Genomic DNA, 26,617 nt, shown 5'->3' on the forward strand with positions numbered 1-26,617 from the left:
GGTAACTCGCGTAATCATATTGGCCGTCTATAAGATACGCTTGCTTTATTCTTTAACCCCTGCCCGCAAAGCAGATACAGTAAGTCAATTTGTTTACCCACATAAAACAACTTCACTTTCTGCAGTTAATGTAAAAAAGTTCATATTTATCGTGTCTAAATATGAATCATGCTCAACAAATGAACTTTTTTTAAAAAAAATTACACCGTATAGAAAAAGAACAGTTATAGTACAGGAAGATTACCTGTTGCGGCCTTAAAGATTAATTTTTAAAAATACAGTAGAGGAGCCATGTATGTCTGTCAATATAGGAGTGCACCACCAGTGTGAATATGTAGGTAAATTAAATCTGTTGACTCAAACAGGACGCTAGGAACTGGTGACACCTACTGAAATAAATCGAGTTAGACAGCAACATTTGTAATGCAGGCAGTAGATTTACAATCGTTTCAAACTCAGTGTCGAATCGCTTTATAAGTTAATATCCCTTTGTCAGGCACGATGGTTTAACAAAGGGTGGGTTCTTCTTGTATGTTTTGTCATTTGAAACACCGAACAGATAGAAATTACAGACAGCAATATGTTTCATGGTTCTTGAATAACAGACAACAGGGACTATATATTAGTTACCTAAATAAGCACACTGATATTTATACTGAAACAAAACGAATAAACCTTTATTTAAGAAGTAATTCCCTGACTCCTGCTGTCCCAGCTCAATGGTGCTTGGTTGTGGTTGTGAGTGTGTTTTATATCCCTAATTCCACACACCTGGACTGCCAGCGGATCTGAAGGAAGTAAGGTTATGGGGGTTGTGAAGCAATGCGATCGGGGATCGCATGTAGAAGTGTCTTAAGACGGAAGACTGTCATATACACCCTTGGTGCAGCATCCTCTCTACTTTATTTTTATTATTTTTATTATTATTATTTGAATTTGTAGTACAACGTTTTACTAATGTTAGAAGAGCGTACATTTGCTTTTCCCTTTCACGTTGACCTGAGTTTTTGAAAAGTACAAGGAAAGCCGCCGAGAGCCGTGTTTCCTTACACTTACTACAACGACCGGTAACGGTTAAACAACTTTTCATAGATATTTATTCCTCCGATCGCCTGTTTTTTTTTGTTACCGCAGCCAGCTGCTCGGGAGCTCCGCTGTGCGCGGTTGCCATGACGACCACGACACTTTCCCCTGCACAGGCCTTAGGAGCGGCGCGGTTGTAGTGTTTAAACTTTTAATATCACGCATCGGCACTTTTCAAAGATTTAAAAATACTCCTAATGAGTTCTTGTTTGGTGCCGGAATTTCCAGCTGTTCTCGTTGCTTTGGAACATTTAGGCGAAATCGGTGAGTTTCAGTACTTTCTGTCTAGTTTTTTTTTTGTTTGTTGTTTTAAAACCAGTCTTGTATTCTTAAAAAAAGGGTTTTTTTTGTACATGTTTGTACATGTTCTTTATTATTAATACGTCAACGACCTGTCATCGCAGTAACCCTTGGTTGAATAATTAAATCGAAAACATCTGATAGTCGATACCCCGTTCCTATAATTTCATTTGTTTCGTAAGAAGATCAAGAAATGTTCCACGCAGGCATCGAGTTTACTTCATTGACCCACGGAGGTCTGTGTTAAATTCTGTGTTTTGTTTTGTTTTGTTTTTTACTGCAAAGCCACGAAAATAATTTTATATAATTGCTGTGTATTTTCAGAGAAACATCTTAAAAATGAAGGGTTATGTTTTCACCAGGAGGCATGTCATCACCTTAGGGAAATTGCGGGGGCAGTTACTGAATTGGTAAGTTACAGTCAGGAACTACAAATGGTAATTAGCCTATTTTTAACAGCAGTTTTTTAAAGTTAAATCACGGTAGGTGCATAGTCTAAAAATTTAGGTGTCCATTTTTAACCACGTCTTGGTCTTGGCTACAGAATTAACTCCTTCCTATTAAGGGAAGGTGCTGGAATATGATTGATTCCTTCTGTAATGTGATATTTCAGTTTGATTTATTGTTATGTGTCATGGAATCATTGTGTATCTGTGATTGAGACGGGAGGGATGTATACATTCATGGCTTTATTATTACATATATGTGAGACGGGTGAGCAGTAAATAAGAAATAAAATCACTGTAAAACATCCAGTTTCAATTATGCAGTTTAAAATCTGGCCTCAGATATTGATCTGCATATTTTCAGGGTCTTAATGTATCTGCCTTCAGCTCCATTGGGTTGGTCAAGTTGTCTGAATATCAGACTTCAGTCTAAAAAAAAAAAAAAAAAAAAAGATACTCTTATCCCAGCTTAACCGAGGAAATCATACCAGAGGAGGCCAGAAAAAGTGTTTCACAGTTATGGCAGAAGCAAGCATGACGGAATCGAATGGTGAATATCCACTCCGAGGGGATTATAGCCCTCGACTGAACCAGATGGTGAAAGAAAGGCTGGGAAGGAGCCCAGCGCTTTGAGACCCAAAGATGTCAGAACATGTAGGCAAAGTGAGAGTGCCAGAGAGAGTTCTCCATGACATGATTGAGCAGTGCAGAACCAGATATCTCCCGAACAACATCTGCTCCACCTGCCAGAGAGAGTGCAGATCTCGAATTACCAGTCACCTTCAATCAAGCTGTGTCTCACCTATTTTCTTCTTGTTCTTCGCATGTACACCATGCTATTAAACTGAAACTGCTGTCAGGAAGGGTTTTAGTTTTTTGTAACATATTATTTGTTTAAATGTTCTGTTCAATAGGAGACGTCCAGAAGGAGTGCACGTGAATGTCTGGAGGTAGAAACTATTGAAACCAGCAAACTGAGACACAGAGTGTTGCAGCTACCAGATGAGATTATGAGTGAAATTTCAGGTACACAATTAAGTGAGCTAAGCTTGTTCTAACAAAAAAAAATGGTGTCTGACAACACCAAACATTAAATCACCAGGACAATTTGTATTATTAAGGCCTCAATTGCTGTTTACAGAATCAATATATCTATTGGGAGAAATATTAAAAACATTTCCAAACCATCCAAAGCATGATACGCATCAAATGGAACATCTGCATTTGGTGCTAGGTTGTGTTGAAAGGTGTATTCTTGTATGATGTTTGATAACAGAATATGGCAACATAATCGATTTAATTTGAGCTCTGAGTAGAAAAGGAAACCATAGATACAGTAGGATGGTCCAGTGAACTAGTGCACTATTCTTCACTTATTCTGCATTCTGAAGATATTTTTCCTATACATAAGAAGCTTGTTGTTTCTACACTGAGTCTAATTCATGAAAAATACAGTAAATGGTGCAGAATTAATTTCACATTTCACAATACTTACATGTTCCTAGCACATTTTTTCTTCTGCTGTCAGTACTAAGAAACCTCCACTCTTCAGAGACTTTTTTTGTTATGTAGTTTAAATTATTTATTTTATATCTTAGCTTCTGTTGCTGCTGCAAGAGATTCAAATGCAGTTCAATTAAATCAGTTACAGACTGATATGAACAATATTATAAAGGATATGGACTTTATGGAAAAGAAGCAAGAACGTCTCGAAGAACAAAATGCATTATTATTGTAAGTGACTATTATTGTATTTATCTACTTCTTCTGTGTAAGCAGGCTATATATTAGTATTTTAATACTTCAAAGAAATTGAGAACTGAGTTGCATAATGTACCTAAATTAGGATATTTGTGTTGTTTGAAATGAAGGGAGTTGTATGCCTTTTTATAAATTATGCCAGGAAAAATGGTTGGTGTGGTTCTGGTTTACTTTTTTTGTCTTGGAGTATTTAATAAAAATCAACAAATAATGAATGTGTTTAAGTCCAGAGAGAGAGCTTGTGCAGAGTCGCCATGAGGATGTTATTGATCAGCTCAACCACCAGCTGTCAGAAAAAGCCCATAAACAGATTCTTCTGAATGAAACCTACAATCAAATACGAGACTTAAAGGAAAATATTGCCAACTTAGCAAATGCCATAGAAGACCTGGAGGAAGATATGATACAGGAGAGGAAGACGTTTGCAGAACACAAAGAAAACCTTCAAAAAGAAGTAAGATATTTCCTTTGTCTTATTTCTCGGGTTAGAATTAGAATCAGTAGTGTGTAAATCTGATTGCACAGGCCAAAATCTGGGGTGTTATCAGTGTGGAGTTTGTATGTACTTCTAGGGTTCACGTGGTTTGTCTTTGGATGCTCTGGTTTCCTTCTGCAGTCCAAAAACTTACTGCGTAGGTGGATTGGCTTCAGGGAAAATTGGCCCTGGTGTGTGTGATGAGACTGGCATCTTATCAGGGGTGCCTGTTGCTTGCCAGGATAGGCTTTGGCTTCCCTGCGACCCTGCATTGGGTAAAGCAATTAGAAACTGGCTGGGTGGATGGATAAACGAAGTGGGATGCAAGCCTCTATGTGACAACAATGTATTGTTTTAGCTTGCAGAAACAGAAAATAATATACAGCGCCAGAAAGGAGACAATGCAAAGAAAAGAAGACAGGTGGATGTCGTCACATCAGAATTACTAGACATGGAGGAAAAGATCTCAGAACATAAGAATGTAAGTTCATACAACAATAGATCATTCTATTAACTTAATTTGTGTTTGTTTACAACTTGAACATCTGTGATGTATATAGGGAAATTGACCTGTGTGCTGTTTCCCTGTTTGAACAGTTAGTTTACACTTAAATTTACTACTGTTTACATTAGCATCTTAAAGAATGAACATAGGTTAATTCCTGACTGAAAAGTAACAAGAAAGAAGACTGAAAGCACAGTAGATGAAATGTTGTTTTTTTTCTATATGTCACAGTGTGGAAGTAACCTTGTTCCTTTGCAGATCGCATACTGACAAGACTGGAACTTTATCCTAATTAGTATTGTGGTGGTTAATGTCGACATTTTTAACATTAATTAAACTATAATGCTGTGTACAGTAGCAAGTTCTTTATTTATGATGTGCTTAAATACTTTCTTTTGCTTACTTGTTCTACAGTGTATTAAAAAGTTAGAAAAAAGCATTTCCCGGCTGAAAGATTCAGCGCTGCAGCACAAAAAACAGTATGATGAAGAACTGAAGAGGGCTAAGGAACTGGTCAGCCAGAAGTAAGGACTTTCATTTGTTTCTTATTTTCTGCATCACTAGCACTCTCAGACTGATAGAGATAATGTCTTTGGATATAAGAGCTCTAAAGGCTAGAATACAGAATTACTGTGTTTTAATATAAAAGCCATATTATGATCAGAGGCATTTGTGGTACAACAGATCACTCTTAAGTTTCGTGTTGTGTATTGAAATGCAGAACTACGTAGATATGATCCCAAAACACAAATGCAAACCATGTTTTCTTTATTTTTATGAATATGAACAGGGTCTGTCTTGCTAAAGAATTAACTGAACTGACTGAAAGATTTCAAAAGGAAGCCCAGTCCCTGCGTGATGAAATTTTCAAGGTTAGAAACATTTAGACTTCTCATACATTACATTGCAGTTGTCTACTCAAACACAATAATGAACTAATTGTGTAAAAATTGTATAGTAATGTCTTTTCCTCTTCATATATTGAGCACGATCAAGACATGTATGTCTCTGTTGTTGGAAGCATAAAGTATACAATTAAATGTCTTTGTATCGTTTTGATTGATTATTTGTGACTGACTGTGATACACTTGCACAACTTTGTAGCAAATGTCCTATATCACTTCATTAGTGAGAAAGATGATGAGGAGATGTAACCTGTTGAACGTTGATCCTGGTGAAAATCTGGAAAGATAAAATAACAGGAAGCAAATTGCCTCAGTTATCAAGAGAATAATGCCTTCATGGGCCATTGGTATGTAAGAGCAACAGCTCAGGAATATTTACTAGCAGGAGAGCCAGTGTGATGGAAATCAGAGAGTGTAGCACAGATTTGCAGAACAATACGATAATATTGTTGTGTACAACAGACCAGCTGATGTGGAGTCTAAGTGTAATGGACTGGACAAGAGTATTTAGTGTGTACAGAACTCCACAGTCTGATTGTTGGTGGCCTGACTGCACAGGACGAAATCGATCAAATTCAGGGATCTCATCTGCTGCTTTCTGCGTGTGCACTCACTCATGTTCATCCTCATGCTGCTAATGTAACAACAGCTTCCTTGCGAGATGAGATTGCGATAACTTGCACTACATTTGAGCTCCATTTAACATTTGTAGGATGAGCTGGGACAAAGTGTGACATTAAGGGCACAGAGACCAATGAACAGGCAAGCATCCCACACAGTTATATCTGCAAGCTACTGTAGTTCAAAGCAAATGTCACATATAAACATCTTGTACTGCTTCCAACATTGGTCACACATGCTACTGCCCTATGAATTTCACATTAGTCCGACTGTTGGTATATCCTGGTAATGACAAATGTTTAATCAACAGTATAAATTTACCTGTCATATCTGATCATTAACGCGCACATAAAAGTAATTTTCTGGAGACTGGAGAATGTTAAATACTGTATATGCAGACATTTACTGACAATAAATCAAAAATTAGTTAAATATATAGATGTCACTGAGTAAGCGAAATAAATGATCTACCATAATCCCAGTTTTATTTTACTATAATTGGATTAAATTCTTATTGTTAAAAATTGATAACAAGCTGTTAGTCTTATTTTTGGATTGTTGTTATTATAATTGTGCTTGAAAGCTTTAGCACCATGGAAAATGAACATTTTAAACTTTATATCACTGTACTCGTTTGCTGTGGCCTACTGTAACACCGGCATGGTAAATATTGGATTTTTACAGATAAATACTACAAAAAACTTTATGGTATAAATTTTATGCTGATAAATTAACTCAAATTTAGAAAAGAAATGAAGTTTTTTAGGCTAGGAAAAATGCTGATTGCCCACATAGTGTGTGGATAAAATTTAAAAAAGGGCAACCCTTATTCCTTAGATGCCAGATGAAGAAGATTGATTTCCTGCCAAGCAGTGGACTCTCTAGTTTACTCAAATTGATCTTTTAAAATGCTTCATCAAAGGCAATTTGTGCACAGATGACCTTTAAAACTATCAGGTTACTGGTACTCTTCAGAAGTGTTATAGTTCACACAGCAGAGGAACAGGAGGAGGTTAACAACATACAGTACCTTATGAACACATGAAAGTCAGGAACAAAATAGAGAAAAAAGTAAATGTCCTGTTCGATAAAGGGGTAGTTTTTTAAACAAACACATTTGTAAGTCTGCTTGTGAAACAAAGCAGTTCATCACAGTTATAGGCATACTATCCTTTTGTATCATTTATATGAGAGACATGAAGTAAAACCTTTGTTAAAAATGTGTGTACATGCAGAAGGTTGCAGTAGGCTTACATAAATATTTTGGGTTTACTCATGAGTATGCAAGTGTACATTTTTTGTAAGAGCATTTGCTTTAGCAGTGAAAGTTTTATAAAGTTATAAAACAATATTTACTCTCCCCCTTTAAAGCATTCATGAAAGAAAGGAAGATCTACAACATGAATAATTCCTTATGTTTGTTGGATTGGTGGAATTAATCAAACAACATAATTGCAACAAAAGGCAAATGAGCATAACAGAAGGCATTCCTGATGTCTTAGTTTATTCTCCTAATTAAGCATGTGGCTGTTTGCAGATTGATAAGGAAATGGAATACTCTCGAGAGGTGAATGCTGAGCACTTACAAGCACTAACAAGTCTGACTGAGAGCTTTCAGGCAGCAAGAAAAAGAGAGGACTCTTGCATGGCAGTACATCTTAATGTCTCAAAACAGTAAGCTCCATATCCTCTGTATCCTGTCCTACTGCACAAATACAAAATTCAAATCTTTAATGAATATGATTAACATATGAGTTAATAACTTTTTTATAACCGTGAAACACACAATGTGCCTCATTACTGTACCATTTGCTATGTGCTAATAAATTTAGAATGCTGGTTTCTAATTTGGACAGGTATAAATTGCCTGATACAGCTAAATATGAATGAAGACATTTTTTTGAATTATGGTTAAGAATTTCAGTAGCACATCTTTCTGAATGCAAATAAAAAATATAGGATACTAGGACTTCTTCAATGACTATCAATTAAATTGTGATAGATTGGTAAACTAATCTTAATATATCGAAGATAAAATTCTTGCTAAATTTAATGCCGAATCTTTTTTCCAGGCTAGAAGATTCTAAACGGAAACTTGAAGAACGAATCGAATCTATTGCAAAGTTTAAAATAGAAATCAGGGAAATGGAAGATGAGATGAAGAAACTCAAGGAGAGCAATGAGTAAGATTCCTATATATTACCTGTAGTTTACAATATAAGTAGGGTTAACCTGTATTTACCATATCCTAGTTTTAGAAGACACAATACATGAAATGGTTTTATTTTTATAATATCAATGTTTAACTCTTTTCAAAATGTGTTTTTTTTCTAACTATTTGTATAGAATTAACTCAGAAATGTGGCAGAGAACCTCTGGAGAACTGCAAGAACAGCTTAAGAAAGAAAAACGGAATAGGTAACTAATAAAAACTTTGAAAATGTGTTTTATTTGAGGAAATGGTCCTCCCATTGAAATGATTGCCTTTTATAGACTGCCCAGATTTTTTTCACTACTTAGCAGAAATGGTCTGTTAAAGTAATTTCCCTCATATTTTCTTTTTGCTGTAGGTTACTTTTGCAGGCTGAGAAAGATAACCTAGGAAATAAACTTGCAGAAAAACATAAAGCATACGTAGATGAAGTAAGAGAAATGAATTTGGTAATTGATCTTAACAAGAAGAAATATGCTGAACTAAAAAATGAAGTAAGTTTTGTTTCTCTTTTCTTAGTTATCTTAACTGAAAGCTTAGCTATTTTCACCAGTTTCTGATTTCCATCTTGCATCTTTTACTTTGAATACCCATGGGTTTTTTTCATAACCTCTATCATAACAAACATAGGAAGGGTTACAAATGAGAGAAGGCTATTCAAACCTTGTAGGTTGTTTCGTTGTTATTAGCAAATATATTCAAGCATCTCATCCAGCTATTTCTGGAAATAAGCCATGGTATTAGTTCCAACAATATGGCTGGGTAGCTTGTTCCAGACGTGCAGAAACTCTCTTGTCAAAAAGTACCTCCTGTTCTCAAAAAGAAATTTCCTCCAGGTGCTGTTAGGTTAATTGGTGTCTGGGAAAATTGTCCCTAGGTGTGAGTGCGTGCATGTCTGTGTTTGTGTGTGTGTCTGCCCTGTGAGGGACTGGCAGCCCATCCAGGGCGAACCCTGCCTTGCGCCCGCTGCTTGGCAAGATAGGCTCCGGCCCCCTGCGACCCTGAAGTGGAAAAAGTGGATAGAAAATGGATGAAGGGATATAATTCTATGTAAATCAATTTAATTACAAGTGTCTACAATAATTATGTGTCGTTATCTTAATGCAGATTCTCGTGGTACTCCATTAATTACATTAATTACATCATCCCAGTTTACCCTGTTTTCTACCCATTACCACGTTTTCACCCCAACTACAACGATTTCCTTGAATGCCTATCATTTCATTTCCTATCATCTATATCCAACAGACCAACAGAATTAACAACTTTGACTATTTTAAGACCGAGACTGGTGTGATATTTCATTAAATTGTGGTATTGACACAATATTTTTTCATTTGAATTTTTGGAAATAATGGTAGCTCTTTATATTCTGCAGTATATCATATCATAATTCTTTCTATGTGGAATAAATTAAAAGGGTAGCTTAATTGCCTCTAAAGATAAGATTACTGTAGGTAGTCTGTATGTGTATAACAAACATTTAATTATGATTTTTTGCGTGGTTTTGAAGGACCTAAAAAGCTGGTTGTTTACATTTGTGTACTGTAAAAGGGTTTTGTGTTTCTCTTCAGAAAAAGAGTCTAAAAGGATGTGACTCAGTGGATGAAGAGATCCGATGTCTAAGTGAAACTCTCAGCAAAGCCCAGGAGGCGTACAAAAAGATGGAAAAGTCTTTAAATACAGCTGTCCTTCAAATCAGTGTAAGAATGAAATATTCTATGCTGGGGTCAGGAATTGCAGGACCCATTTCACCATTTGTCACATATTTTAAATATGTTAGCTGGAATATTGATATCAATTTAACTGAGGGATAATATAATTCATAATATTCTATGATGTATAGAATTTATAGACCTTTTTCAAATATTTGCAAGATCACCAATTATTTAATGTTAAATATAGCATTACTTTGATCTTTTTTTTTCATCAATATGGATTGTGTCTTTTATTTCCTTCCTAAAGGGAGAAGCTGAGTCTTTAGAGGAAAGCCAACAGAAAAAAAGAGAGCAGTTAAAGATAAGCATTTCTACACTACAAAAAGCTGAAGCCGAGTTTGACACAGAACATCTTAACTATCAGGAGTTAAAGAAACAAACTGCAGGTATGGCAGCCATTGGATTTTCCTGTACAGTATATGTTCACTGATTGTTGGCATTGAGAGCTGCTAACCTGTAATCTCTAAGGGTTGGGGGCTCAACATTGTAGTCATTAAAAAATCAAAGGTGTTTTCTGCTTGACACTTAATTGGTGATTAGAAATGGAATTGTTTTTCAGCATAATAAATTGGGTGTAAAAAATACATTTGTGTGTATTAAAGAATATTTAGAAATAAATAAAATAAAATAAAAATAGAAAATCATACAGTATCTTATAACTACAAATACAAAAAAATATTTGCTGAGATTTTATTGAACAGACTTAAGTGAATTCATTATTCTGATTAGCATTTGTCATCAACAGTGGTTCAGGGGATGACCAGCACTGGGTTTTCTGTTCAAGTCACCAGCTAGTAATGTGTGGCCACTTAATCAATTAATCTAAATTATTAAATCATATTTAATCAGTATCCAGACTCCATAAACTTTATATTTATAAAAAAATAGTTAGGACTAATACTGTAGTGGTTAGATGTTTAAATTAACTGCTAAGTTTTTTAGGGATAAGAACATTAAAGGAAAAAGAAGTACCCCATTTTTATTTTTATTCCTTTATGAATGATATTTTGGAGGTACTTTGCTGTAGGATGGGGGTGTCGATGTGATTGATAGTTAGCTAAAGAGAATAAATATGGGAATACCATATGGTGCATATTATTCTCATTATAATTCATCTGGTATTGAAATAATTAGTCTTTTTTAAATCATAAGCTTATTTTTTACCAGGTTATGAACATTTTTTATTTTTTAGAACTAAAAAGTAAAAAGAATATTTTGGAATCCTCAATCCTTGAACTCAGGGAGGACATCAAAATAATTCTGGAACCAAAGGTAACAAATGTAAAGAAATTCCAAATATCACTGCCTTTTGTAATGTTATTTAATATCAAAGTATAAATAATGCAAGCAAAACGTATTTGTATTACAAATCTATTTTAGAATGTTTGTTAGAATATGATAAAATATCTATGTTACAGGAGGAACTAGAATGTGAAATTGAAACTCTTCGTGCTGCCTACATGCAGCAGCTTAAAACGCAGACAACAGAAATCTGCAAAACTGAGAGAGTAATTTACGAGACTGGGTTAATGCTTGAACGGGTCAACATGGAAAACAGCAGGTTACATTTGGTAAGCTTAAACATTTTGTACTGGTTTAATTGATTATAGATGATGTGTATTTGTGTACATATCCAGCACAGCTGCTCTGAACAGATTTTCCAGCATTTCATACACAGCTTTGGGAAAACATTTGCAGAGGACATTTAGATAGTTGAGAGTAATGCATTGCTTTTATTTTCTTATTCAGTTTTGTAAAATTTCATAAAAATGAAAATAACTGGAATTGTGCAATGATCAAACTTCTCTACCTATGTGATTGCTGCTGTGACTTCACTCTTTACCCTTTGAACCTGCCTTGACTGATCCTGATGTTTCTCAGTGCATTGCAGGACTGAAGGAGGACATAAACAATGTCAATAAAGAAGCAGAGAGACACCGTAATGAAACACAGTGGTTAAAAGATGAATTACATAACTTATTCAGTAAGTGAATGTATATTTAAGTTGAGCTCAATTAGCTTTAAACATTTTGTGTGTTTGAGATGTCTTACATTGCATGTGTTGCATTGCTTGACTGTTCCAGACTTGAAAACGAAGATATCGGATTGTGACACCCATCATGTAGGTTTTAATTCAGTGCTTTTCTTCCAGAGTGTCTCCTGAAGGCTTGGGCTGAAGATACCTCTTTAACTTTGGTAAGCATTATCTCTCTACATACAAAAATGAAAACTTTTAAAGCTCTAAACCATATTCCCTAAAACCATTCTCCCATTTTTCTCCTCCCCAGGAGTATTCGGAGCATGACCAAGGCATCCTTGATGGCATGCAGGAGCTCGTGAGGAAAATACAACAAAGAGAACAAAAGATTGGAGGCATTGGTGTAAAACTTAAGGACCAACTTGATGGGATTACCTCCCTTTTAAAGAATGCAAAGCAAACATAAAGGAAACAACTTGTTCTCATTAATACATGATTGTGAAGATTTTTCTATTTGAATTTAAGTCTTTTACTAGTAATATTTGTGCAATGTGATAAACTATTATTAAATCAGTACTCCATTATATAACTATTGAAGAGTGGAAATTTGCAATAACATGATAATCTGATAAGGGTACAGGATGATGTTATAATGTGAGAACATTACTTTACTGTATGTAAAATACATCAGTTCCTTATAAACCCATTAGAAGCACTCTGGTTTATTAGGTCTAATCACTAATACCAGAGATTCTGATACATTTCTGTGTTAATTAAAATAACTCTTATTCTCCAAATATCTGTAAAGACAAAATATTTCCATGGCTCTTTTAAAATCAGTTCCATTTGTACCCGTATATGGTACTTGCACCAGTTTGCATGCCCCACAAATAGTCAGACATGGATTAATTACAAATATTAAATGCACATTTTGCTCATGTTTCCTCCCACAGTCCAAAGACATGCTGGCAGGTTAATTGGCTTCTGGAGGGTGTACTGTGCCTTATTCCCTTTGCTTGCCAGATTAGGCTCCAGTACTCCTGAGAGCCTGTATTGAAAAAGCTGTTAGAAACGGATGGACAGACATGCATATCTATTTTAAATAAGCTTCTCTTATTCAAAAACTGTAATGGCCAAAATTAATACTGTTATACAGTATGTGAATACTGAATGCTGGCAAACCCCAAAAAAGAAAATGTAAAAATTCAGATTCACTGATTGCAAAGGTATTCAAGCCAGGACTTTTGAGTCGGACAGTCAAAGACATTCACAGTAGTTCAAAATACATGCCATTCTTGATGATAATCAAGGATTTTGTAAATATTTTCAAAAATGTTCTCCTGATATATCCTACCAACCACTCTATCTACATATTTTAGCAAATGTGTTTACTTTGTGGATACAGCTGGGCCGTTTACTGAAGTAATAATGAAGACTTCTTCAAGAGTATACAACAGCAGTTCAAACCAGTATTTAAACTGACAACATTCTAGATATGATCCTACAGTTATAACCACTGCTTGACACTAGTCTTCTTCAAGTATTACTTTATTGCACCACACACATATAAAAACAGAATGCAAAACAATATAACTACATCACTGACTTTGATCGCACTAGGACTATCAACTCGATATAAGACAGTTCAGATAGGAGTCTGTGGCTTCCCAAAGATATTTACATGGACCGCAATTAAGTATAATACAGCCTAAGGTAGATAACTGCAAATTTACTTCCCTAAACATGCATTCATATACTGTACATATCATAGAATCTGAACATACCCCACAATATTCTGCATGATGTTTTACATTATAAGCAGATTTGCATTATACAAATATATACATGGCTTGAAAAGAACACAAGTCTCCAAAATGTATGCATTACTTGCATTAGGGAGAAAGGTAAACAAAGAAATCCTGGTTTGAAGCAGCACATTTATGATTTGTTCATGTTGATTAATGCCCATTCCCTCCTTCAGACAAGATCCTATTGGGTTCTGTATACTTAGCAGTTAGAATATAAAAGAGAGCAGGTCCAGGCACTAAAGCTAAGAGAGGGAGATCTTGTTCCAGTTTGTCTAGCCTCGATATAGAGATGATTCCATATGCGTGGAGCAACCAGTGACTGAAAAGAACAACAAGTCTCTTCTTCTTGGCAATTAGATTCTTGAAAGACTGCATGTGTCAGAAACAGAAAGAAACATTGAAAAATTAAGGCCACACTGAAGAAGAAAAAAAATCACTCTTAATTTGGTTATGGAAATTGAGAACTAAATGCTGGTAGGCAAATCTGGTTTAACTTCTTACAGCAGACATATTCAGAAATAAACAGTTATAAATCCTCCCTGTCCATAAATTATTATATACGTGCTGTAACATTTAATTTTTCTACAACCATTTTTGCATCAAGAGAAAAAAAAACTTAAAATTGGCTACTTAAAATCAAGTGTGAGTCAAAAAAAACATTAAAAAATAGAATAGATGAAATAAAATAATTTAAATTAGCATTAATTTGATTTGGGGAAGAAATATTCTTATAACAAGGCATCCTTACCTGAATTTCCGAGGCTGACATATAAACTGCCAGGGTAACCAAGGACAAAACCAAGATAATGTATGGAAATGCGTAATCTAAAAATATCGAAGGCAAAAACAATGCATTATTTGTTTTACCCATAATTACATTTGTTATAATTATGCTGTCATATATATCATATTGCATTACAGAAATGTATGAAATATATTGTACAATGCATATTAAATAAATATGTAATTATATATGATTGAATACAAATAAAAAATACTTACAAAGAAGGCCTCCACCTACAGCCTGTAGTACTGTCAGAATTGGGAAGAAGTATAATGCAGCATAAATGCTTTTAAAGCGGTCTGATTTTCCTAAACCACAGGCTATCTTCTTAACCAGAAGAGGTCTTAGCAGCATCATGAACATCAAGCAGAAAGCATAGTATATGAACACTATTGTATACCTGCAATAAACAGAACAAGTGACAGGTTTCACATACAGTGATATAAAGCACAGGTTTATGCTTTACATTAAATGATGGAAATACCATTTGTGATGTAGTCACATACAGAACATCTAAATAAAAAAGTAACATCTGTACATAACATCTACAGTTCATGGAATAACCACATTAATAAATATGGAAAGGCAATACACCTATTGTGTTTTAATGGTTTAGAAACAATCACAGCATGCTGTAAAATGTGAATTTATCCCCCCAAAAAACTGTGTACTTACAAAGGGAAAACCGCTTCCTGGGTACAATGAAGTGTATTGACATAATCAGGACTTGGGTTGTAGAGCATTGTGTACCAGTCGGAAAGCATTTTAACCTTGCAGGACCTGATAGACAGCTGTCCAACTGGATCATTTACTATGAGTGTGACGACTGCAGCAGCACTGCATTCAAACAATGCAGTGATGTGTTGAAAAAGGGCACTGGAGCTACAACACAATAAAGCACAAGTCAATTATACAATTCAGGTAATGCATATTATGAGGCCATGTTGTATGTTTGCATGATTTTTTAGTTTTGTAGTTAGGAAACAAGATATCCAAAAATAATTGTGTTAATATTCCTTTTAAATGGTGTAAATGCAAGTATTCAAAACACCGAAAGGCATACTGACTCAATTGACATCTTCACAATCAAAAGTGACACAAGAGCAACAATGGGTATTGGGAAAGGCTGAAAAAAGGCACCTTTTACAAGAGATGGAGGAGGTGTGACAACCTTCAAGTCACATTGCCAAAGAGTTGTCCTGAGATCAATCAAGAAATGACACCTAAAGAAGGCTCCAGAGCCAAAACATTGTGTCTCTTCTCTTTCCAGCAGGGAATAAACCTTTACCTGTCCCTGTGCAGCCTACGCATGCTGACGCAGCTCCCTACTTGAACTACTAGTAAGGAGAGTCAGATGGCCTGCTGTCATTTGTAACTTTCCTTCTGCTCTTTAATTCAAAGAAAAAAAAACTTGTAGTTTTTCATTGAGCCAATTACGTTCCAAACCAATGTGTACATTTGCTACAAGACTGAAGCTGACGTGAGAAAGGTTACAAACGAGAGGAGCTTCTTAGCGGATAGTCCACAGCTCATGAAGCCAAGGATCTCACCCAGGTACTGTACACCCCGTAGGGTAATCTATTACCCATTGTATCACCTTTTAGGTAGAGAAGTGCCTCCTGGTCTTGTTCTTAAAAGCACTTCTATAGCATTTCCACTGGTGTGCTCTGGTTTGTAATTCGCTGCTCATTCTGAAGACGTCCACTGGATCGACTCTGACAGGCCCCGGAGGAGAAGAGTGCCCGGGGGCTCAGTCAGCCTCACCTTTTCTTCCCAGAATACCACTCGATGAAGAACCAGTGAAGCACCAGAGGGAGCATAGCCATGAAGCCGAGATACAGCCAGTCATACAGCTCCGGAGACTCCACACACCTCTGGCAAATACTCTGCTCGTTGGTCCGTTCGCCCCGCGGACAAACCTTTGAGTAGTACAAAGAAAAACATCTTAATCGGGTTGAGTTACTAGAAGACAAAGTGACATCACGTGTACTTGAATGTATTCGTCCATACTGTTAACTCTTTAACATGTGCATTTAAATATTCACAAATGTTCTTTAATGATACGCTGGAAATTGTTTTTACTCACCCCACATTCCCCTAGAGAGCCGTTGAGAGAGCTTTTCCCACAGTATAACCCCGGGCAGGTGGAACTCATCTCCACGGCTGGAAGCGAAGCAAACGAAACGAGTTTCTTAACGACTACCAAGCAACGATACTTCTCATTTATCCAAACTAACCGCATATGTACATCTGCACTTAAGATGACGACTCATCTTAAATAGTAAAAAGTAAATAGTAGTTGCTTAGTCACTCACAATCACTTGAAATAATAAATTAAGTTCGATTACCGTCATTTGACGTTTATAAGGTTACTGCTAACACTTAAAATATCTGCGTATTATAAAATAGAACAAGAAATCAATGGTGAGGATCAAAAACAGAAGTGAGATGTTAGGCAGCTAATTTTTTTTAAATCACTGACACTTCACCTAATCAAAGTAAAAGGCACTACAACCGCACAGAAAATGCAGATCAATTCTTGCTTCCAGCACAGCACAATCAGGCTCGGCATAAAATTCTAATAAACACAGAGGCTTAGTGACAGCGACCATGACATCTGCAGCTAATGAAAGAAAAAAAAATAAAATCCGGCAGAAGCGCTTACCCATAATAATGATCTAAAAAATGCCCTGACCTAACGAGACCAAAACATCACACTGCTCCACCTTTTCCACAACACAGCCTTCAGCGCTAAAAACCGGAAGTGGCGAAACCTACTGCGACAGAAACGCGCACCTTCGGGTTTATTCAGCGAAGAGCAAATGGCGTAAGGATTGAAGAATACGGATTTTGCGCAGCTGGGTGACGAACGGGGCTCTTTCCGTACGGGGGCTGAAAGGGGACAATTCTCATCACAAATATATTCTGTTTGCTCCGCTTTGTCGTTTTTTTCTTTAGTTTTGGACTTGAACAAGAAACGGCGAATTTAGCTAGCGTTACCTGAAGCTAATTCAGTGTGTGTGGGGGGGAAACGACAACTAATGCTTAACGGGCCTTTTTGTTTCCAGTCATAAGAATTGAGGAATTCAACCAGACGTCGGAACAGCTGAGGGAGGTGAACTTTAAAAAGGAAATCCAACTGGACTTCAGAAAGTAGACCACTTCTACTACGGTGTCAAGAACCGTCGTTGTAATAGGGCGCTGACGTGGCATTGCACCGCTACCGTGAAAGTTTGCAGACATGGATGAAGTGAAGATCCCCCCACACGACGGGCCGATTCTGTCAGTGGTCGACATGCACACTGGCGGGGAGCCCTTACGGGTGATTGTGAGCGGTTATCCGGAGGTCAAGGGAGAAAGTGTCTTGGCGAAGAGGCGCTACGTGAGAGAGAACCTGGACCATTTGAGACGGGTGTTGATGTTTGAGCCCAGGGGCCACTACGACATGTATGGCGCACTGGTCGTGAAAAGTGAGCTGAGCGACGCTCACCTGGGCGTGCTCTTCATGCACAATGAGGGATACAGCACCATGTGTGGCCATGCCGTTATTGCGCTTGGCAGGTTTGCGGTGGACTATGGCCTCATAGAAGCGCCACAGTCGCCAGAGACTCAGGTGAACATTCACTGCCCCTGCGGCCTGGTGAAAGCTTTTGTGGAGTATTGCAATGGGCGAGCAGGGAAAGTCAGATTCCACAGCGTGCCGGCATTTGCTTTTGCAATAGGTAGGATGTTGTTCAAGGTAGTTGTGCCCTACACTTGGTGGGGAAAAGAAAAAAAAAACTGACATCACTGTCTACTTGAATTTTTGAAGGGAAATTTGTGCTTTGAAAGTCTGATGCAGCAGAATTCACAGCACACTTTGGAATGTGTCAAGATTGATGCTAACGTCTAACTGTAGCTTGCCAAAACCCCTGACAAAGTGCAAAGACATTTACCAGCAAATAAGCTGGGCCCTACACACACGCACACAACAGGCAAAGTAAATTTAAAAGTAGTGTTTGGATCACTGTAAAAAGAGGGCCCAGTCTTTACTTTTTTAGTGCAGATTAATACATAAATAAATGAATATATAGGCAGAAAATGCCAATGGAGTGGTATTTACAGAATTCTGTTGAAAGTCTTAAAGTATCACTGTTGTTTTCAAAGTACTAAACACTTTTTTTCCCCCAATGTGTTAGATGTTGCTGTTTCTGTGCCTGGATATGGGGAAGTCCTTGTGGATATAGGATATGGGGGAGCATTTTACGCAATTGTCAGTGCGGAGAAGTTTGGGGTGGATGTCAAGACCTCCAGAACCAGGGATCTCGTGGACATAGCGACTGCAGTATCGAATGCTGTTAAATCTCAGGTACCAGAACACTTGGCCCAAATGGGCTTGACCGCTGTATAAACACAAAAAGAAGGACAACATCACACACAAGACTGAACAAAACGGCATGACATAGCTAGTCTGAAAAACTGCATTATCAACAAAACAGCATGACATAACTAGTCTGAAAAACTGCATTGTCAAGCTAAAATTAGCATGTCTGTTCCTTGGCTCCATCTGTAGGTCGAACTTCATCATCCTACAAGTCCTGACTTGGCTTTTCTCTATGGTACAATCCTCACTGATGGCAAGGACACCTTTTCACAAGAACCTACGGCTAATGTGTGTGTGTTTGCGGATGCGCAGGTACGATATAAATTGGATTTCTTTAAAATACACAGATTTCACACTGTACAGCAAATCAGAGTGAGAGAGAGGGTGATAACCGTAAGCAAGGGGAACCAAGGAGTTCATTGTAATTCTTATTAACCCAGCCCAAATTGTAATGAGGGCTGTGAACGGTCTTTCACCCACTGTTAGTCTCTTATCTAGCGTTTCCTATGGTGTTTGCAAAGCAGAAGATTAAGTCAACATATCATAGAAAAAACTAAGCTGTATTCTTTTTCATATTTTTGGTAGTGCTGTATAATATTTTGCATTGCATTGTTGTTTTATAGGTGGACCGGAGCCCTACAGGTTCAGGAGTGACAGCTCGTATTGCCCTGCAGTATTACAAAGGACTTATTCAGCTGAACGAGACCAGGACATTCCAAAGTGGTGCCACTGGTTCCCTGTTCACTGGCAGAGCAGTGGAGGTAACAACGGGACCTTCCCTCTTTAAACATAGGCGATGAAATGAACTTTGTTTTTTCCAAACGTTTACAAGGCTTTAAATGTACAGCTGTCATGATATCACTGTGCGGTAGATACTAAGAATTGAATTTCAGGCCATAAGGCTTCATAGTCATCCAGGGATGTATGAAAAATAATGACTGATACTTTTTTCTTTTTTGTCCCGTTAGGAAACGAAATGTGGCGACTTCAAGGCCGTTGTGGTGGAAGTTGCAGGACATGCACATTACACTGGGATTGCAAGCTTTGTACTTGAAAATGACGACAGTTTGAAAGATGGCTTTCTTTTGAAATAACATTATATTATGCACAGTACCTTATACTGTGTGTAAAATTTTCCCTTAAAAGTGTAGTACACCAAAAAACGGCTAATGCAATAATGTTTGAAAACATGAACGAACAATCCCCCTTGACTTATATTTGGCATTGTACTTGAGGTGTGGAGACCACTGCATTATAAGTGTCTGACAGAATCAAAGTGCACAGAGGGCCTGTTAATCTTGTTTCTGCATGCTGTTTAGGTCAGGCTTCGAGTGTGTTTCTAAAAGAAATGAAGAATGTGCTGCATTTCTGTAATTCTGAAGTCTTGGAATGTATTCATTTACAATTATTTGTAGGAACTTAAACGATATCAATTTCCTGCACTTGTTTAGAACTTTGCATCCCAAAGTGTGCTTAATAAACAGGAGGGAACCCACTGACTCTACCATTGGAATCCAGCCCCAGCCAGGCTAAAGTGTGGCGGCCATTCTGCACCAGCTACCCCATTACAGCAAGTCTGGTGGAGGAGTCCGAAATGACTTTACCATCTGAATTAAAGGGAAACTTCAGAAAAGGAAAAGCCCTTACTCGAATTTAGCCAGGACACCAGGCTGACACTGCTAGTCTTGCAAACAGTGCCATGGGCCCCTTAATGACCACATCGTTATTTGGCTTAACGTATCAAATCTACAATATCGGTGGAATAATGTTTGTGATCATGGACGTTATTCATTATAGAAGTAAATATGAAACAGTATTTCTATAAATCATTTATAAGGTATTTAGAATACTTACTTTGAGTGAACATTTATACTGGTTGTCTCCAAAATGATCTTGTAGTACCTAAGACAAAGATTAATGATTTATATAGTGTGCACTCAAACCCAGTCATTTTAACAGTGTTATCAAAATTGTTTTGTATTAATTGGAATATGATTCTGACTAAACCCTTGTTGGTTGAAGCACTGCTAGGTCTTGTTCTATTTTTAATTCTAATTTAGGTAAATCTTAATTTTCTATGATTATAGTATAATACATTTGTAAGAAAGATGTTTACAGTCATGATAGAATGACCTTTAACAACAAGACTAATGACTGTCCTGTGTTTAAAGTCGATTAGACCTGGTGGGCACTTCACCCAGTAATGTCATTCTTTTGTTCAGTTATAGATTTCTTTTAATGAGATGACAGGAAGGATGTTTCTAATAAAATGTACCATAACACGTGAACCAAAATGGTCTATTCAGATAATTCAGCCTTTTCAAATTTGATTTTCAATGCATGACTTTTTTTTAGGAGGAACACAGGTGTGCTCAAACCACCTAAGCAAAAGGAACGCTTTTCTTTGATGCATGATGTAATTTTTCTTTACATGGCATTTATCAAGCAACCCATTTTCCTGACTACGTTGTTAAATCTAATTAGCTGGCCAACTGTCTTTATCTGATGTCTCGTTTCTTGTTCACAGAAACACTGCTTGCTAAGCGGAAATAAAATACAAAAGGGGTATACAACCCATAGCTGACCAGAAGGATAATTTGTCTGCGGCTTCTCCTCTACCCAGTTGTTAAATTGTCGTTTTTCGTCTCATTATAGTCGCTGAACTCCCTCCCACCCAGCACATTTGCGTGAAAAGACTAACGTAACCTGCCTAAAATCGACCCTTCTTTATTGCAAAGTGCGTAATACCCGGAGCAGAAGCCCATCACCGCTGCCTTGGTAACGGCACTAAACGTCACGGAGTCGATCAGAGCCTCCAACATGTGTACGCAGGCGGAGACTAGCGAAGGAGAAAGGGGGTCTGGGAGTGACTGAGGTGGCAATTAAAAACATTCAGAGCAAAGATCAGCCCCTGCGATTGTAATGACCAACCAGGGGAAAAAATGCATCTTATTCCGACTGTCGGGGGATCCTGCAATGAGCTAAGTACTGTCTTTTACACTTTGAGGTCTACGACACGAGAAAGGTCTCTGTAAAGGATATACGCCGTTTGCTTTGCTGTGTTTCATTAAACGCTGATCTAAAATATTCCAAAGTGATGAATCCTCTTCCATTTCGTGGATGCCCCCCAGTCGAGTCCGATGGATTTGTCCGCGAACATTGCTTTGCTCGGCACCAGCAACACCTCAGCTGCCGAAAACACGTCGAGGACAAATCCTGCGCTAGAAATCTTCACCCTGACCCCCGCCCTGAGCTCCCTGGTCACCCAGCTCGACACTGGAAACCAGACGGGGGCCGGAGGCGACCAGGACCGACGCTATTCCCCCGGAAAAGGCATCGAGACAAACTCTCTCCTTCATGGCATCGCCGTGGCCGCCCAAGCCCTCGTCCTCCTTGTGATTTTTCTGCTCTCAAGCTTAGGAAACGCAGCCGTCGTCATTGTCATCATCAAGCACAGGCAGCTGAGGACTGTAACTAATGCGTTCATCATGTCTCTTTCGCTGTCCGACTTCCTCACTGCCATCCTCTGTTTACCATTTTCCTTCATCATGCTCTTCAGCAGGGATGGCATGTGGATATTTGGGGACTGCTTCTGTATAGCTAACGGCTTCTTCAACACCTGCTTCGGCATCATTTCCACCCTCACGATGACCCTCATTTCCTTCGACCGGTATTACGCCATAGTGAGGCAACCTCAAGAAAAAATAGGGCGGAAGAAGGCCATCCAGCTGCTGGTGGCCGTCTGGCTGACAGCGGTGTTTTTTGCCTTCCCGTGGTACTTGGTCGCACGGACAGCCGGGGACATGGTGGTTCACAAGAGGGGGTTTTACCACTGCATGTACGTCTTCCATTCTGGCACCTCCAGAATGGGCACAGCATACAGCATAGCTTTAATCCTGGTCTGTTACCTCCTGCCCTTCGCCCTCATGTGCTTCTGCCACTACAACATCTGCAAGACCGTGAGGCTGTCGGAAATCAGGGTGCGGCCGGTGACCACATACGCGCACCTGCTGCGCTTTTACAGCGAGATGCGGACAGCCACGACCGTCCTGATCATGATTGTGTTCATCATCTTCTGCTGGGGGCCTTACTGTGTCATGGGCATCATCACCGCCGTTGGGGACTACTCCTTCAATCCAGTGATGGATACTGTAGCCATATGGATGGCTTGGGCGAACGGAGCCATCAACCCTCTGATCTACGCGATAAGGAACCCCAACATATCGATGCTCCTGGGGCGCAACAGGGAGGAAGGGTACAGGACTAGAAATATCGCCGCCTACCTGTCCACGCAGGGCCAGGGCAGGGAAGCCCGGAGCCGCGCCGACAGGATCAGGGACCGGTATGTGAACAGGCACGGAGCTGGCAGCAGGTTGTCTTCCTCCAGCCCAGGAACCGGCGGCGAGCTGGCCGTGTGGGCGTGCAAAAACCCGGCGGTACTGTTCTGCCGGGACGGGCATCCGGACACTGTGTCCGAACCCGCAGCGCCCAAATCTGAAACTGCAGATACGAGCCTTTGAATAACCTTTGCCATAAATCCCGGCTGCAGCCAATTTGGCACTGCGGTCTGTGGGTGCATTTCTAAACAAATTATTATTATTATTATTATTATTATTATTATTATTATTATTATTATTATTATTATTATTGAGCCCTAGCTTGGTACCCAATTCACTGGAAGGGCTTTAGTAAATTGTAAATATTTGGAAACTGTGCCAAAAAAAAACGTATTCCAAAATAATGTTCTTAATTAACTGCGCAGCCATTAACGCTGAAGGTGGTCAGCGGTTTAAACTTAATTGCCTTTTAAAGTGCCAATATGCAGTAGCTTACACTGTGAATAATGAAAAGAGACCTGTCCGGAAAAGGGTTCTTTATCGTTACTGTACTATTGTATTAATCATGTCACCCCCCCAACTTTTCCATTTACATCGTTAGTCATTTCAATGACATTCTCGCAGGTTTTTGGTTTTCAAAACCCTGTGTTAGGCAAACCGTTATTATTTCACATTATAATTGAAAATGATCCGGGCTATGCCACATGTGGGCCGTCCCTCGTTACGCACGAAGCACACATTACGTATTATTTGTGCAACAGTTTACGCCTGAATGATCCTAACCTTGCCTCTGTGAAGAGCCCGTTACAGTATTCCTTTACTGTTGTGATGTATAATTAAGTCATTATGTTGAAATCAACCGAGATCCTTATTTCTGTTTTACCAAGAAGTTGTGAGCACCTCAGACAGCTCTGGCGTACCGAAGTCCAGGTACTGTGAATGCCAAGCGATCAACAGTCGGTTTACCTTGGTAGAAAGTAAACATGCCCTGTAAGTATCCCGAAGGGAACGGATTTGCTCGTCGACCTGATCTAATGCGAGAGACTGCTGCCGAGACCAAGGTCTTCCCCTTATCGGCTAAAGCAGTACACGGTGCTGGCTGATGACTGGGCTTCATCCCACACTCCTGGTTGGCCGCAACAGTTTCGTTCTGAGATTCTCTTTCGCCTCTCATAGCTTTATTCTGTCACCTTTTAAATGGGTGTTTGTGAATATAAATCCACATAGCATGGATAGGCATATATTGCGCATATTTCTTATTGTTCCTTTGTGTCAGTGTCCGGGGCATGGCTGCCAAGAGTCTGGGGTGCCAATCAAACTGGGTCTTGTTTTAGTTGATAATTGTCACAATCTGTAGCGCAAAAGCCCACGTTTAGCCTCCAGCTAGACAATGGTACATTGTGACAAGATTTAATTTGCTTACACTTCATGTTGTGATTTGTACACAAGGAAGTTACTTCCTGAATTTGTATGGTTCTTGATGTCATTGCTGCAGTGCATATTTCCCACAAAATGCAGTATTTTATTTGTTCTTATTGTTATGCCACTACACGTTACTGAACAAAAGCACAATGTCACGTTATACACCATTCCCACATAATAAATTTGTTCTAGTAAATTATTATTAGTTGCTAGAGGTTTATTGGCCAAAAGCCTTAAAACACCTTTTAAAACAAGAAAAGATCAATTTCCCTACCTGTTTTGCTGCAATTGAAGATTACCACTCCACTGCTTGTTTTTTCAGTATGTAAATGTCAGATTTCCAGTTTGTTATTGTTATTGTGTACTGATATGTAAAACTACAGTATTTTGCAACTAAAACCTGAAATAAATCAAAGTCTTTTATGCATCGAACATGACACTGCACAACTCTTTTGTTTTGTTCAATACCAGAGGGTGATGTTTTCAGCAAGACATGCAAAACATCAAATAAGGGCAAAGTGAAAAGGTGAATTGAAACACTAAACTGGCATAAGATTGATAAAACCCTAACCCTGCCTCATTTCCAATTGTTACCAACAGGTGAAACACTTTTGTGCAAATACATTGGTCTCTGAAAGTTCATTTCCTTTCAAATACACCGAGGTTAATATATTAAAAAAGAATTCCCCCTAGAAACCCACTGTGATAATGTGGCATTTTTAAAAAATTGCTACGTGGTAATTAAGAGATTAAACACTCAAGCAAACATGATAATTTCAACTTGTATTGCAAGTTATGATAGCAGGATCGATGATCATTAAATTTCAGTGAAATTTGTTCTACCTCTTGTGCAATGTCCTGTGAACCAATGAATGCAAAAAAAACCCTTACTGAAAATGCAGTTTTAATACTAAGAGAAATTAAAATCCACCCCTACATTGAAACCACAGGTGATTCTAAAGTAAAAGAATTGTTCATTGCTCTTCATCAGAAGGCATGTCCAAGCTTGGCACAGAAAGTAGCAGTATCTAGCCGTCTTGGGAGTTCTCTGAAATTCTGTTCAGAATCAAGCAGTACTTAAGAATTAAGAACAGAAAGCATTTCTCAGACAATATCATACAATACCATCAGATCATTCAATGTCATGAAATTTGACTAATTTTCCCTTTTTTGCATTAATTTGTTCTGTAAGTGCAATGATGCTACACTAAATCTGACACCCAACATGCCAAAAATTACTTTATCATTTTCCTGTTCGCACAGAGACTGTGCAAGCTACAGAAGTGCTTCATTGGCTTACAAGGCATTTACAACATTTGGGGTTTCTAAAAAGACGATGAATACTGATTACTGAGATTTTGAATCTGACGCACTGAGTTGGTGTCAGGAAGGAGCCCATGTCTTCAGGGTGAAAGAGGCAGCTCACCTCTGTGACCAATGGCTTTGCAGCCTCAACACGTACTGTGACTGTAAATGGGCCATTGCAATCGGCAGCTAAATTCCCTAATCATCTGCAAAGGCAGGCAGTGGCTTGACAGAACTGCTCTTCTCCTCAACAGAATAGCAGTACCAATGAGCAACTTAATTTTCGGGGGAAGTGGCAACACTTAGACAGCAGATGGCGCTCTATGCAAATCATTCTCCGTTATCAGTACATGGGTGTCCTGGTGCACAAAAGTGTTCTTCGATTTGTAGACCACTTGAAATTCTAAAGCTATAAGACAAGGCAGTGAGGGACTTTCTGCTTCATTAAATAGGAACTAGTTTTTCAATTTGCCAAAACGTTTGCATTCAGGCCAAAAGTTTAAGGTAGGTTGGGACTAAAATATTTAATAGTTCAGGTGGGTAGCTGCGTCAGCATGCGTAGGCTGCAAAGGAAGAAGTAATAGGTTTATTCCA

The 26,617-nt window shown here is 38.3% G+C and overlaps 4 protein-coding genes across 5 annotated transcripts; 3 read left to right on the top strand and 1 right to left on the bottom strand.

The window, feature by feature from the left end:
* Positions 1-994: 994 nt before the first annotated feature.
* ccdc175 (coiled-coil domain containing 175) lies at positions 995-12,593 on the top strand. The gene is made up of 19 exons (XM_088647563.1): positions 995-1,347; positions 1,708-1,793; positions 2,744-2,855; positions 3,428-3,563; positions 3,816-4,044; positions 4,424-4,546; positions 4,985-5,094; positions 5,361-5,442; positions 7,634-7,770; positions 8,169-8,279; positions 8,443-8,514; positions 8,667-8,802; positions 9,883-10,011; positions 10,274-10,412; positions 11,219-11,298; positions 11,445-11,597; positions 11,908-12,010; positions 12,179-12,222; positions 12,315-12,593. Exons 1-19 carry the CDS (start codon positions 1,281-1,283, stop codon positions 12,468-12,470), a joined length of 2,205 nt encoding a protein of 734 aa, XP_088503689.1. The 5' UTR covers positions 995-1,280; the 3' UTR covers positions 12,471-12,593.
* A 941-nt stretch (positions 12,594-13,534) lies between these two features.
* On the bottom strand, positions 13,535-17,412 carry jkamp (jnk1/mapk8 associated membrane protein). The gene is made up of 7 exons (XM_088647568.1): positions 17,262-17,412; positions 16,683-16,759; positions 16,361-16,515; positions 15,272-15,478; positions 14,815-14,996; positions 14,561-14,637; positions 13,535-14,181 (listed from the first exon to the last, which is right to left on the bottom strand). Exons 1-7 carry the CDS (start codon positions 17,263-17,265, stop codon positions 13,963-13,965), a joined length of 921 nt encoding a protein of 306 aa, XP_088503694.1. The 5' UTR covers positions 17,266-17,412; the 3' UTR covers positions 13,535-13,962.
* An 86-nt stretch (positions 17,413-17,498) lies between these two features.
* On the top strand, positions 17,499-21,253 carry l3hypdh (trans-L-3-hydroxyproline dehydratase). Its single transcript, XM_088647566.1, has 5 exons — positions 17,499-18,318; positions 18,775-18,944; positions 19,149-19,271; positions 19,583-19,720; positions 19,928-21,253. Exons 1-5 carry the CDS (start codon positions 17,838-17,840, stop codon positions 20,051-20,053), a joined length of 1,038 nt encoding a protein of 345 aa, XP_088503692.1. The 5' UTR covers positions 17,499-17,837; the 3' UTR covers positions 20,054-21,253.
* A 143-nt stretch (positions 21,254-21,396) lies between these two features.
* On the top strand, positions 21,397-25,150 carry gpr135 (G protein-coupled receptor 135). Of its 2 annotated transcripts, XM_088647565.1 has the most exons (2): positions 21,397-23,301; positions 24,187-25,150. In XM_088647565.1, exons 1-2 carry the CDS (start codon positions 22,100-22,102, stop codon positions 24,233-24,235), a joined length of 1,251 nt encoding a protein of 416 aa, XP_088503691.1. In that variant the 5' UTR covers positions 21,397-22,099; the 3' UTR covers positions 24,236-25,150. The 2 variants fall into 2 exon arrangements, with proteins under 2 accessions (XP_088503691.1, XP_088503690.1); XM_088647564.1 differs by having other exon boundaries at positions 21,397-25,150.
* The last annotated feature ends 1,467 nt before the right edge of the window (positions 25,151-26,617 follow it).

Source organism: Lepisosteus platostomus, chromosome 10 (assembly GCF_059453375.1).
Source record: "Lepisosteus platostomus isolate fLepPlt1 chromosome 10, fLepPlt1.hap1, whole genome shotgun sequence".
NCBI lineage: Eukaryota > Metazoa > Chordata > Actinopteri > Semionotiformes > Lepisosteidae > Lepisosteus > Lepisosteus platostomus.

Coding starts and splice junctions, on each gene's coding strand:
- ccdc175 (XM_088647563.1), top strand. CDS start 1,281: ATGAGTTCTTGTTTGGTGCCGGAATTTCCAGCTGTTCTCGTTGCTTTG. Junction 4,045..4,423: donor AAGAAAACCTTCAAAAAGAA/GTAAGATATTTC, acceptor GTATTGTTTTAG/CTTGCAGAAACAGAAAATAA. Junction 4,547..4,984: donor AGATCTCAGAACATAAGAAT/GTAAGTTCATAC, acceptor CTTGTTCTACAG/TGTATTAAAAAGTTAGAAAA.
- jkamp (XM_088647568.1), bottom strand. Junction 15,479..16,360: donor TGGTATTCTGGGAAGAAAAG/GTGAGGCTGACT, acceptor ATTGTGTTGTAG/CTCCAGTGCCCTTTTTCAAC. Junction 14,182..14,560: donor TGTCAGCCTCGGAAATTCAG/GTAAGGATGCCT, acceptor TGACACATGCAG/TCTTTCAAGAATCTAATTGC.
- l3hypdh (XM_088647566.1), top strand. CDS start 17,838: ATGGATGAAGTGAAGATCCCCCCACACGACGGGCCGATTCTGTCAGTG. Junction 18,319..18,774: donor GGCATTTGCTTTTGCAATAG/GTAGGATGTTGT, acceptor CCAATGTGTTAG/ATGTTGCTGTTTCTGTGCCT. Junction 19,272..19,582: donor GTGTGTTTGCGGATGCGCAG/GTACGATATAAA, acceptor GTTGTTTTATAG/GTGGACCGGAGCCCTACAGG.
- gpr135 (XM_088647564.1), top strand. CDS start 22,100: ATGGATTTGTCCGCGAACATTGCTTTGCTCGGCACCAGCAACACCTCA.